The sequence below is a fragment of the Dreissena polymorpha genome, chromosome 4, assembly GCF_020536995.1.
Source record: "Dreissena polymorpha isolate Duluth1 chromosome 4, UMN_Dpol_1.0, whole genome shotgun sequence".
In the NCBI taxonomy this organism is placed as follows: domain Eukaryota; kingdom Metazoa; phylum Mollusca; class Bivalvia; order Myida; family Dreissenidae; genus Dreissena; species Dreissena polymorpha.
Window position 1 is genome coordinate 68,392,684 of NC_068358.1, and position 12,104 is coordinate 68,404,787.

The 12,104-nt window shown below is 37.5% G+C and overlaps 1 protein-coding gene across 1 annotated transcript in view; it reads right to left on the reverse strand.

Moving 5' to 3' along the window:
- LOC127878183 (uncharacterized) overlaps positions 1–10,345 on the reverse strand; it is a 32,412-nt gene extending 22,067 nt beyond the window's left edge. The window contains exon 1 of the mRNA XM_052424672.1: positions 10,222–10,345. Within this exon, the coding sequence (XP_052280632.1) occupies positions 10,222–10,261 (40 nt within the window). The 5' untranslated portion in view covers positions 10,262–10,345. The remainder of the gene's footprint in view (positions 1–10,221) is intronic.
- Between the last annotated feature and the right edge of the window lie 1,759 nt (positions 10,346–12,104).

Consider the following 12,104-nt stretch of genomic DNA (forward strand, 5'->3'; position numbering starts at 1 on the left):
GAGTGATAACAATAGCTCACCTTAAGCTATCGCTCAGGTGAGCTAAAAAACAAATCACCAGCAACATGTAGGAATAGAGCACATAAGCTTTTATATGTAATTTAAAACAAAGACCATGGACTCTTTTTTTTCAATATCTCAATCGTAAAACTGTGAAAATATACGCTGTAGCATTTGGAAATAAACATTGCATAATTTAATGACGATTATCTCATGCAAAAATTAAGGAGTTACAAACGGACGCTTATATATAATAGCTTGTGTTTCTATCGAAAATAACAAATTAATTAAGTACATGTTATAATATTCATAGGTATATACCATAAACGGAATATAGAATGGTCGTGGTGGGTGTACATGTATTGTCCACCAACGCATCGACACGGGCTCTGAGTTGCCAACACTCCAAATAGGGACCGACATAACGACATATCATACTCAAGACTCGTGGTTGTCTTTATTATTGTGGTACCAACACACTTCCAAAGAGATCGCACAAAACAGCCGTCATATTGCAATTATTTTTTACAAATGCTGTGTCAAATTTCAAGAAATAACACGATACACATGTAATCCGATTAAGACCTAAGCGATCCGGTAATGGCTGAATCAGTGTACCATGAAATTCGCGCTGTAAACAAATAATATTTTTCGGAAATTTAAAACCGCTGGCATGTTTCAATAGGAAAGACATGTGTCTATCTAGGTTTAATGGTTTAATTACTGAATGCATGGTGTTTACCTTGAAATGAGACTCGAAGTCCTAAGCTATCCGTTATACACCAATCGACTGTAGAAGCGAACAAATTTATGTTAACTATTATCATCGACTGTTAAATGCATGTCAGAGGACAGCGTGTCTGAGTTTAAAGTATAATTTATGATGTTGTAGAATTTCGTTCGTGTTTAAAGAGGCCTTTTCACGTTCGGGTTAATTGACAAAATTGAAAAAAGTTGTTTCAGTTTAGCAAATTTTCGTTTTAGTTATAATATTTGTGAGGAAACAGTAATACTGAACATTTACCATGCTCTAAAATAGCCATTATATGCATCTTTTGACGATTTAAAAACCTGAAAATTATAATGCGTTGCAACCCGAAACGAATTAATAATTTAGAGAGTTCTGTTGTTGTGTTTTTATTTTGTGAAACTAGGAGGATTGCTTATATAAAGAATAAAATACATCTGTTATTGCATATAGAAGGATGGCCGAGTGGTCTAAGTGGTAGACTTTTTGCTCCAGGGCACCACGGGTCAGTGGTTCAAGCCCTGCTGAGGGTTACCTTTTTTATTTTCTCAATTTTATTTTTGATTTTTTTTTACTGAAGCTTTTTAGATCCATGTTTACATTTGTTCATATAAAGCATGTAATGACAAACTTCAAAAAATGCCAAAATCTGTGAAAAGGCCCCTTTAATGTATAATTCTTTGAATAAATATGTGTGATTAAGTGATTGCTATATACGGCATGCAGGTTCCATAATACTCACGCCCCTTTATTTAAAGCACTGCTCTGTCATTTTAACACTTGGCCCGTAAAACACTTAAAATGCATTGGTAAAACAGACACATGGAAAATCTTTACGAATGTATAAAACTGCATTCTATAATTGTTTACTAGAAATGGCGCAGCAGTGGCTGACGCGTATCCCCACGCAACATGTTTGACCCAGGGGGGCCCCAGGGTTGGTTATGGGGCCATTCATAGTTGAGATTGACCGTATTGTCATAAGAGAAGTTCAGTATCAATTAGATGTGAATCAGTGTAGAAATGCAGAAATTATTGGGTGTGGCCTATTATGGGTGGGGTGCCCCAGGGTTGGTAATGGGGCCATACATAGTTGAGATTGACCGTATTGTCACAAGAGACGTTAAGTATCAATTTGAAGTAAATCGGTGTAGAACTGAAGAAATTATACTAAAAGGCAATTTTGGGTGGGCGTGGCCTATGTGGGGGGGGGGGGGGCGCCCCAGGGTTGGTTATGGCGCCATGCATAGTTGAGATTGCCTGTATTGTCATAAAAGAGGTTCAGTATCAATTTGAAGTGAATCGGTGTAGAAATGAAGAAATTATAGTAAAAGGCAATTTTGGGTGGGTGTGGCCTATGTGGGCGGGGCGCCCCAGGGTTGGTAATGGGGCCATGCATAGCTGAGATTGACCGTATTGTCATAAGAGATGTTCAGTATCAATTTGAAGTAAATCGGTGCAGAAATGAAGAAATTATAGTAAAAGGCAATTTTGGGTGGGCGGGGTGCCCCAGGGTTGGTAATGGCGCCATGCATAGTTGAGATTGACTGTATTGTCATAAAAGAGGTTCAGTATCAATTTGAAGTGAATCAGTGTAGAAATGAAGAAATTATAGTAAAAGGCAATTTTGTGTGGGCATGGCCTATGTGGGCGGGGCGCCCTAGGGTTGGTTAAGGGGCCATGCATAGTTGAGATTAACTGTAATGTCATAAGAGAGGTTCAGTATCAATTTGAAGTGAATCGGTGTAGAAATGAAGAAATTATAGTAAAAGGCAATTTTGGGTGGGCGTGGCCTATGTGGACGGGGTGCCCCAGGGTTGGTTATGGCGCCATGCATAGTTGAGATTGACTGCATTGTCATAAAAGAGGTTCAGTATCAATTTGAAGTGAATCGGTGTAGAAATGAAGAAATTATAGGAAAAGGCAATTTTGGGTGGGCGTGGCTTATGTTGGCGGGGTGCCCTAGGGTTGGTAATGGGGCCATGCCTAGCTGAGATTGACCGTATTGTCATAAGAGAGGTTCAGTATCAATTTGAAGTGAATCGGTGTAGAAATGAAGAAATTAAAGTAAAAGGCAATTTTGGGTGGGCGTGGCCTATGTGGAAAGGAGCCTCAGGGTTGGTAATGGGGCGATGCATAGTTGAGATTGACCGTTTTGTCATAAGAGAGGCTCAGTATCAATTTGAAGTAAATCAGTGCAGATATGAAGAAGTTAATGTAAAATAACATACAAAATGAGTGAAAATCTCTGACCCGGCCCCGCCCCAACCCCCATTACTTTTGACCCAGGGGTCAGATCAAAATTCCGTCACTGTCACCGTCGCACATATGCTCATTGCTACCATGTATGTAAGTTTCTAGTGCTAATAGCGTAGGAGGAGCAGGTGGCCAGGACGGACGGACAGACGCACATCACAACAATATCCCTACTTTTTCTCTGAAAAAACGTGGGGATAACAAACACAAACGCGAGGTTTGCGATTATGTTAAGCCCATAATGCGATATTGCCTTTTCAGTTGTTACAGCGCTGAATTACAGCTTGCGGCCTCGTCTATGCAACTTGTCTGGGTATTGGTCATAAAATCCTGTCTAGGCATATTGCCATTTTCGTCCAGCTCTGTTTCAATTTCATTTGTCAGTTACTGGTTTGATCGAGTATGTGGTTTACTAGTATTGTTAAACCAGCTATTGGAGGCGGGTAATATCATGTAATAGTAACTTTTTTCTAAATGTATCGGTTTTTCGTGGTATATTAAAGGGGCCTTTTCACAGATTTTGGCATTTTTTAACTTATTCATTAAATGCTTTATATTGATAAATTTAAACATTGGATTGTAAAAGCTCCAGTAAAAAATCAAGAATAAAATTAAAAAAAGGAAAAGAACATTGCCCGGAGCAGGTTTCGAACCAGTGACCCGTGGAGTCCTGCCAGAATCCTGAAGTAAAAACGCCTTAGCCTACTGAGCTATTCCGCCAAGTACAAATACTTGTTGTATTTTATACCTTATATAAGCAATCTTCGTAGTTGCACAAAATTTAACGACAAAAACAGAACTCTCCAAATTATTCAATCGTTTCGCGTTGCAACGCTTTATAATTTTTAGGTTTTAAAATCGTCAAAAGATGCATATAATGGCTATATTAGAGCATGGTAAATGTTCAGTATTACTGTTTCCTCACTTATATCATAACTAAAACGAAAATTTGCGAATCTGAAACAACTTTTTTCAATTTTGTCAATTTACCAAAGCGTGAAAAGATCCCTTTAAAGGGACCTTTTCACAGATTTTTGCATGTTTTGAAGTTTGTCATTAAATGCTTTATATTGATTAATGTAAACTTTGGATCTAAAAAGCTCCAGTAAAACATCAAGAATAAAAATAAAAAAATAAAAAAAAAGTAGCCCGCAGCAGAGCTCGAACCAGTGACCCCGGAGTCCTAAAGTAAAAACCAATTAGACCGCTCGGCCATCCTGCCAAGCATGTATGAGTGACGTATTTTATAGTTTATAAAAGCAATCTTTGTAGTTTCACAAAATTTGACGACAACAACATAACTCTCCAAATTATTCAATGATTTCAATGGTTTCGCCTTGCAACGCTTTATAATTTTCAGGTTTTTAAATCGTCAAAAGATGCATATGATGGCTATATTAGACCATGGTAAATGTTCAGTATTACTGTTTCCTCACAAATATCATAACTAAAACGAAAACTTGCGAATATAAAACAACTTTTTTCAATTTTGTCAATTTACCAAAACGTGAAAAGATCCCTTTAACGGGTTGTGTCGAACGTAGTACATGTATTGGTGTTAATAAAATTACGTAAGTTTTGTACATACACGATTAACTTAAAATGCGTCATAAACATTTGATGAATAAATTTATTTGGTAACTGTCAGTTTAAAGGGGTCTTTTCACAGACTTTGGCATATATTGAAGTTTGTTATTAAATGTTTTATATTGATAAATGCAAACATTGGATCTAAAAAAGCTCCAGTAAACAAGGGTTGTTTGTAAAACATGCATGCCCCCCATAAGGGCTGTCAGTTGTAGTGGCAGCAATTATGTGAATACGTTTTTTGTCACTGTGACCTTGACCTTTGACCTAGTGACGTGAAAATCAATAGGGGTTATCTGCTAGTCATGATCAATGTACCTATGAAGTTTCATGATCCTAGGCCTAATTATTCTTGAGTTATCATCAGGAAACCATTTAACGGTTTCAAGTCAATGTGACCTTGACCTTTGACCAAGTGACCTGAAAATTAATAGAGGTCATCTGCCAGTCATGATCAATGTACCTATGAAGTTTCATGATCCTAGGCGTACGCGTTCTTGGGTTATCATCTGGAAACTATTTTACTGTTTCCAGTCACTGTGACCTTGACCTTTGACCTAGTGACCTGAAAATCAATAGGGGTCATCTGCCAGTCATGATCAATGTTCCTATGAAGTTTCATGATTATAGGCGTAAGCATTCTTGAGTCATCATCCGGAAACCATTTTACTATTTCGAGTCACTGTGACCTTGACCTTTGACCTAGTGACCTGAAAATCTATAGGGGTCATCTACCAGTCATGATCAATGTGCCTATGAAGTTTCATGATCCTTGGCCTAAGCGTCCTTGAGTTATCATCCGGAAACTATTTTACTGTTTCAAGTCACTGTGACCTTGACCTTTGACCAAGTGACCTGAAAATCTATAGAGGTCATCTGCCAGTCATGATCAATGTTCCTATGAAGTTTCATGATCCTAGGCGTACGCGTTCTTGAGTTATCATCTGGAAACTATTTTACTGTTTCCAGTCACTGTGACCTTGATCTTTGACCTAGTGATCTGAAAATCAATAGGGGTCATCTGCCAGTCATGATCAATGTACCTATGAAGTTTCATAATTATAGGCATAAGCATTCTTGAGTCATCATCCGGAAACTATTTTACTATTTCGAGTCACTGTGACCTTGACCTTTGACCTAGTGACCTGAAAATCTATAGGGGTCATCTACCAGTCATGATCAATGTACCTATGAAGTTTCATGATCCTTGGCCTAAGCATCCTTGAGTTATCATCCGGAAACTATTTTACTGTTTTGAGTCACTGTGACCTTGACCTTTGACCAAGTGACCTGAAAATCTATAGAGGTCTTCTGCCAGTCATGATCAATGTTCCTATGAAGTTTCATGATCCTAGGCGTAAGCATTCTTGGGTTATCATCCAGAAACCATTTTACTATTTCGAGTCACTGGGACCTTGACCTTTGACCTAGTGACCTGAAAATCAATAGGGGTCGTCTACCAGTCATGATCAATGTACCTATGAAGTTTCATGATCCTTGGCTTAAGGGTTCTTGAGTTATCATCCGAAAACTATTTTATTATTTCAAGTCACTGTGACCTTGACCTTTTACCTAGTGACCTGAAAATCAATAGGGGTCATCTGCCAGTCATGATCAATGTTCCTATGAAGTTTCATGATCCTAGGCGTAAGCATTCTTGGGTTATCATCCGGAAACCATTTTACTATTTCGAGTCACTGTGATCTTGACCTTTGACCTAGTGACCTGAAAATCAATAGGGGTCATCTACCAGTCATGATCAATGTACCTATGTAGTTTAATGATCCTAGGCCTAAGTGTTCTTGAGTTATCATCCGGAAACAATCTGGTGGACGGACCGACCGACATGAGCAAAACAATATACCCCCTCTTCTTGGAAGGGGGGCATAAAAATCAAGAATACAATTAAAACAAAGTAATCCTCATCAGTACTCGAACCACTGACCCCTGGAGTCTTGGAGTAAAAGTCTTCTACTTTGACCACTCGACCATCCGCGCTTAAACAATTTGTGATGTATTTTATACTTCATATAAGCAATCCTTGTGGTCTCGCAAAATATAACGACAACAGCAGAACTCTCCATATTATTTAATCGTTTTGCGTTGCAACACTTTATAATTTTCAGGTTTTTAAATCTTCAAAAGATGCATATAATGGCTATTTTAGAGCATAGTAAATTTTCAGTATCACTGTTTCCACACAAATATAACTAAAACGAAAATTTGCGAATCTGAAACAACTTGTTTTCATTTTGGTCAATTTGAAAACGTGAAAAGGCCCCTTTAACGTGTGTGTCTTAACTCTTTCAACATTTGTATATTGTGTAAAGGGAAGTTCAAAATAAAAAAGGTCGGGATACTTAATTATATTGTTGAACAAAGGACAAAATTGTCAAAAAACCAGGTTTTCAATTTGAAAAAAAAAGTCTGGTAAAGGTAGACAACTCAAACTGAACTGATTGTTCATAGTTACCCCAATTGTTTCAAAATAAATCTATTTTTAGTCGTGGCCACCTTGACCTTGGCGAAATTGATGTGTTCTTTTATGTGACACACGGTCCAATGATGGTGAACAAATGTGCCAAATGATTTTCAAATCTTACAATAAATGACATACATGTAGTAATGGCCCAGACAAGCTCATTTATGGCCATTTTTGACTTTGAACTCAAAGTGTGACCTTGACCTTGGAAATATCGACGTAATTCTTTCGCCCAACACACCGTCTAATGATGGTGAACAAATATGCCAAATGATTTTAAAATCTCACAATGAACGACAAAGCTATGGCCCGGACAAGCTTGTTCCGCCCGCCCGCCAGCCCGCTGACATTCACCAATCTAATAACCAGTTTTTTCCTTCGGAAAACCTGGTTAAAAATAAAGAAAAGGCATATTGCTCTTAAAACACGACTCATCCACAATTAATTTCCGAAGGATCACCTACAAGTTAAGGTCATTCAACTGTGAAAGAGCGCCCAGTAGCTAGAGGACTCTAAAACGCAAGCTTTGTGGCGTACGTACGGACAGTGAATGCGTATAGCTTCCAACTCTCTGGCATAAAAACTCCTACCAAAAGTTAAATAATTCAGTTAACATTATTTCGACTAATGCAATGAAACATGATATTATTTGTACTAAAAATGGCATCCTCACATGATCATGCAGTAAAATATACATACAGTACAACATTAACTGTCTTACCAAATGCTATGCCGTGAATGTTTAGTCCTTATTTCTATTCTCCAACTAAACGACCACAGGCAGCAGTATCATAAATTTGCCCCCCCCCCCCCCCCCTGGACCCTACCCCCCCCTCCCCGAGTTTACCCCAGGGGTTCCAGATTGTTAAATGTACACCTATTGTGTATGGTTTGACTTTTCAACAACGAATATTGACAAAAATACATAGTCTGAAAAAATAACCCTCGTATAGGTATTATCAGGGTTTTCCCCAGGCCATTTAAGCGCCCTTTGCCGGGGCGCTTGAATTTTGAAATCAGAGTCCCCGGGGCGCTTGGAATTTTCCGATCAGTGTATTTTTTAGTAAAAGAAAGTGGAGATTGTCCGAAAAAATCAAGGTTTCTCTATCAGTGTATCAATATTCCCTGTTTTAAAAGAGCACTCGGTACCTACTTTCACAAGTTATCGCCATAAACACCACATGGGGTAATGGATAATCCACTGATAAGAGAATAGCATGACGCGCGTATCGATTATTCTAGCCACATTACACAGTCATTTTAATGCTGACAAGGATGTATCAGGTAACTTTCCAGTCGTCAAACTGTGATGTTCATCGTCCAATCGGTTACGCGAATGCTTATGAGGGCGGGGTTAACTATCGACCATTATTTTTGATTGACGTCGGGCATGAAGTAAGAGTTTATCGCAGCTTGATTAGCAAGAAGTTGTACCATTTACTTAATATAAAACCGGTAGTTAGTACAGTACAGTACATTAAAGACGGTTTCGGGCATCATCATCACACCTTTTTACTGTAAACAAGTGTTACCTATGACTCATAATTAATACGAGAAATTAATTGCAAGTGGTAAACAATTAATTATTATAGTGAGTAAGTTGTGCATGTGACTCCCGGTTACAATTATGTGATAACAATTTAATTCCAGTACATGTATATTTCATTTATGTCCATTTATAGAACTGATTCACCTCGTTTTTTCTGACATTTATTCGACACGGTATGCGCTTTAACAAATTTTCGTTGAATTAATGACGCACACTTGAAATGTTTCTTCCGATAATCGATAGTAAGAAGACTGATCGTGCAACCGGTCGTGGACAACGTGAATTTCATGCATTATTCCGTCAAAACATGTATTCGACTCGTAAAGTGTTTAAACAAATTATCGTTGAATTTATAACGCAACGGTTAATAATTGTTGAAATCTCAAATGGGAATAATTAAAATTGTAATCCGAAACCCATTCCCGTAAGTCGATGTTAACGCGTTTTTAATCTGAAACACACTTCCGAATGTAGATGTTACCGCAACGTTAAATATTTTTGCTTCAAATTAGCAGTGCAAATTTATTTTGTGTCGAATCTTTTTCTCAATTAAAAAGAGCGCGAAAATAATGCAGCATGTACAACGTCGCGTCATTTGCATACAAAAGCGTGTGTATTGAGCGTTTAAACAAGCACACAACAGGTCAGGGGATTGACGCATATTTGGAGGCAATATTTCATCAAATCTATAAATAGTCACTTAAAAAATGGCAAGGTTTGTGTAAATAAATAATTGAGAGATTTTATCGTAAATATTTACCAGAAAGTGATTGATAAAAACGGAATAAACGGGATTATCGGGTAATAAATAGAAACTTGAAAAGTAGTAAGTATACAGTAATAGAGTCGGGTTGAAAGGGATGTATTGGGCAATCGTTCGAGTCGGGATTTTACTATCTGTGCGGGAAAGTTTTAAAACAATTAAACAATATAAAAAAAAATATATTTTTAAATGACTGGGGGATTTTTTTGAAGAGTCATAGCGCACTAAATGACGTCTTTTGACGCTGTTTTTCGTTGAGTTATAACGCACCACAGAACGTGAATTGACACGTTAAATTTTACAAAAAATCAACGTCGGGAGGGGACACCCCACCCGAACAAGGTATGAAACGCCCTATATATATAGCGAGAAAGTCAAATTTAATTGAATATTAAAGTTATTAGCCGAGCAGGAGATTGGTTAGTTGTATAATCACGTTGCTTTTACTGTCTTTTAACGAATCCAGATGCATTTTGTCGGCAACTGCATGGGAACATGTGTGTTTTTAGTGAAAAAGGTCACGTCCAGTGTTCCACAATCTTTTAGCAATAGGCAAATAGTGCTTCCATACCTTGTGTATATATAGTACATATACGAGGGTTATTTTTTCAAACTGTGTATTTTTGTCAATATTCGTTGTTGAAAAGTCAAACCATACACAATAGGTGTACATTTAACAATCTGGAACCCCTGGGGTAAACTCGGGGGGTGGGGGTAGGTCCCGGGGGGGGGCATATTTATGATACTGCTGCCTGTGTAAACGACAGATAATATACCAAATCTTAATGCTAGACGAAGCCTCTGTCAGTGTGACACTGAACTCATCAGCAACCTACCAATAAACAGTATCTCGACTTCTCGGAAGGCCGTATACATAATATCGCAACATCCGGGCACAAGAGTTAGAGCTACGTGCCCCCTGACGACGGTCCTCGGATGTTTCGCCCCCAAGACGTTTCCGCCCTGGTCGATTCGCACCTGGTCGTTTCGCCCCCATATTAGTGGAACACTAGGTGTTGAGTAGTTTAATTGGTGACCATTATAAAATCATCAAAGAAAGTACCCTGAAGCAAGAGTCTTAAATTAACAATGTATTTCATTCCCTCATTATGTAATTGTGATAAAACAGGTGTTAGTTATGGTAGCTATAGCTGTAGCGCAAACAATATTTAGCGCTGCGCTATTTTATTTGCAGTGAGAAATAGGTCATGATCGTTATTTATATATTTTAACGATTAAATTAAGATTTTTTTCAACATGCAAACAAGTTGTTCTACTTTACTAAAACAAATTAGATTAAAAACAAACAATAAATATATCAATTTCAACTTGCCAGGATGTAGCCTTTGTTTGTCGGGTCGAACACCGATGATTAAGTACACCAAAACAGAATAGGACGATTACCGACAATGGTTGTATACGTTTTAAAGTGGTTGGAATTTAACATGGCCGTAAGTAGTATACACAAATTATGAAGTTAAAATTAAATTTTAAAAAAGAGTTTGCATTTTATCTTAAAGAAACATTCGATTATTTGCTTCATAAAGATGAATATGAGTGTTGCGTTTGCGCGTTGAATATATCATAAAACATAGTTTCTTACTAAGGATTGTAAACGTAACTGTCTGTCAAGGTAGCGAAAAATGTTCATCGTTGCAATGTTAAGTTTGAAAGTGCGATCACGATGCGTGATTTCGATGCGATGGTGAAAGAATACCATGCCAGATCGTAAGATCATTTTTTGAGAACATTATTCGAGATCGTGATAATAATATTATCTAGCCGGTGTTCTCCTTTCGTGTTCTTGCTTGTTCGATCTTTGAAAGAAACGAGGGCAAGAGAACCAGATCATGAAAGGAAGACATTAATTACGAATCACGATACGATCACGCATACGATGCTAGATGGCGATATAACCTTTGCGACACGCATGGTGTTTGCGCTTTCAAGCACCATGACCCGCGTTCTCGCACACCTTGTATCTTGTTGTTGCAGTCTCGACTTTGTAATTAATATATCCAAAATGCGAAATAACGAGTATTATACCAGAACATCGTATCGACGAGTATCGAGAAAACATTGTGCACTTTCATTATTCGCAATAAACTATTTTTGTAAATGTTCAATATTTTCCCATATATGCACAGTGTCGATAAACACTGAACGCTATCAATGAAAAATCCTTTCGTCGCAGCGTCGTTGGGCCAATCGAATAGCGCTTATGATATAATGGTTATTTATATAGAATGCATTTTAACCGACTATTATTGTTTTCTTAAGCATAAACTTACTCCAGAGGAGCTCGAGGGTAAGTACAAAACCAAGGGATGAATTCAGCAATATATTCTCGCGACCTAAAACAAAGACCTCAAACAAAGAATACAATTAGTACAATATTTTTGCAAAATGTCAGACTTGAATAGTATTGATTTTAAATCATCGCCTTTAACGACTTACCAAATCCCTCTAAAGGAATAACCCGATTATGATCTATTTTTTGACTCGGCGAAGCAAAGGTTACACAAGCAATTCTTATATAACAATAAAAGGATTGTCGTTTGAATTAGAAATACTTAACACTATATGTAAGTTCTTTAAAAATATATTGGATTAGAAGATTGCGATCGAAATTGGAAAATGGATAAATTTGTCAAAACTTGTACAGATTGTATTTAATTGAACCATTTTTGATGAAAACTCATTAAGCTCGAATAAATAA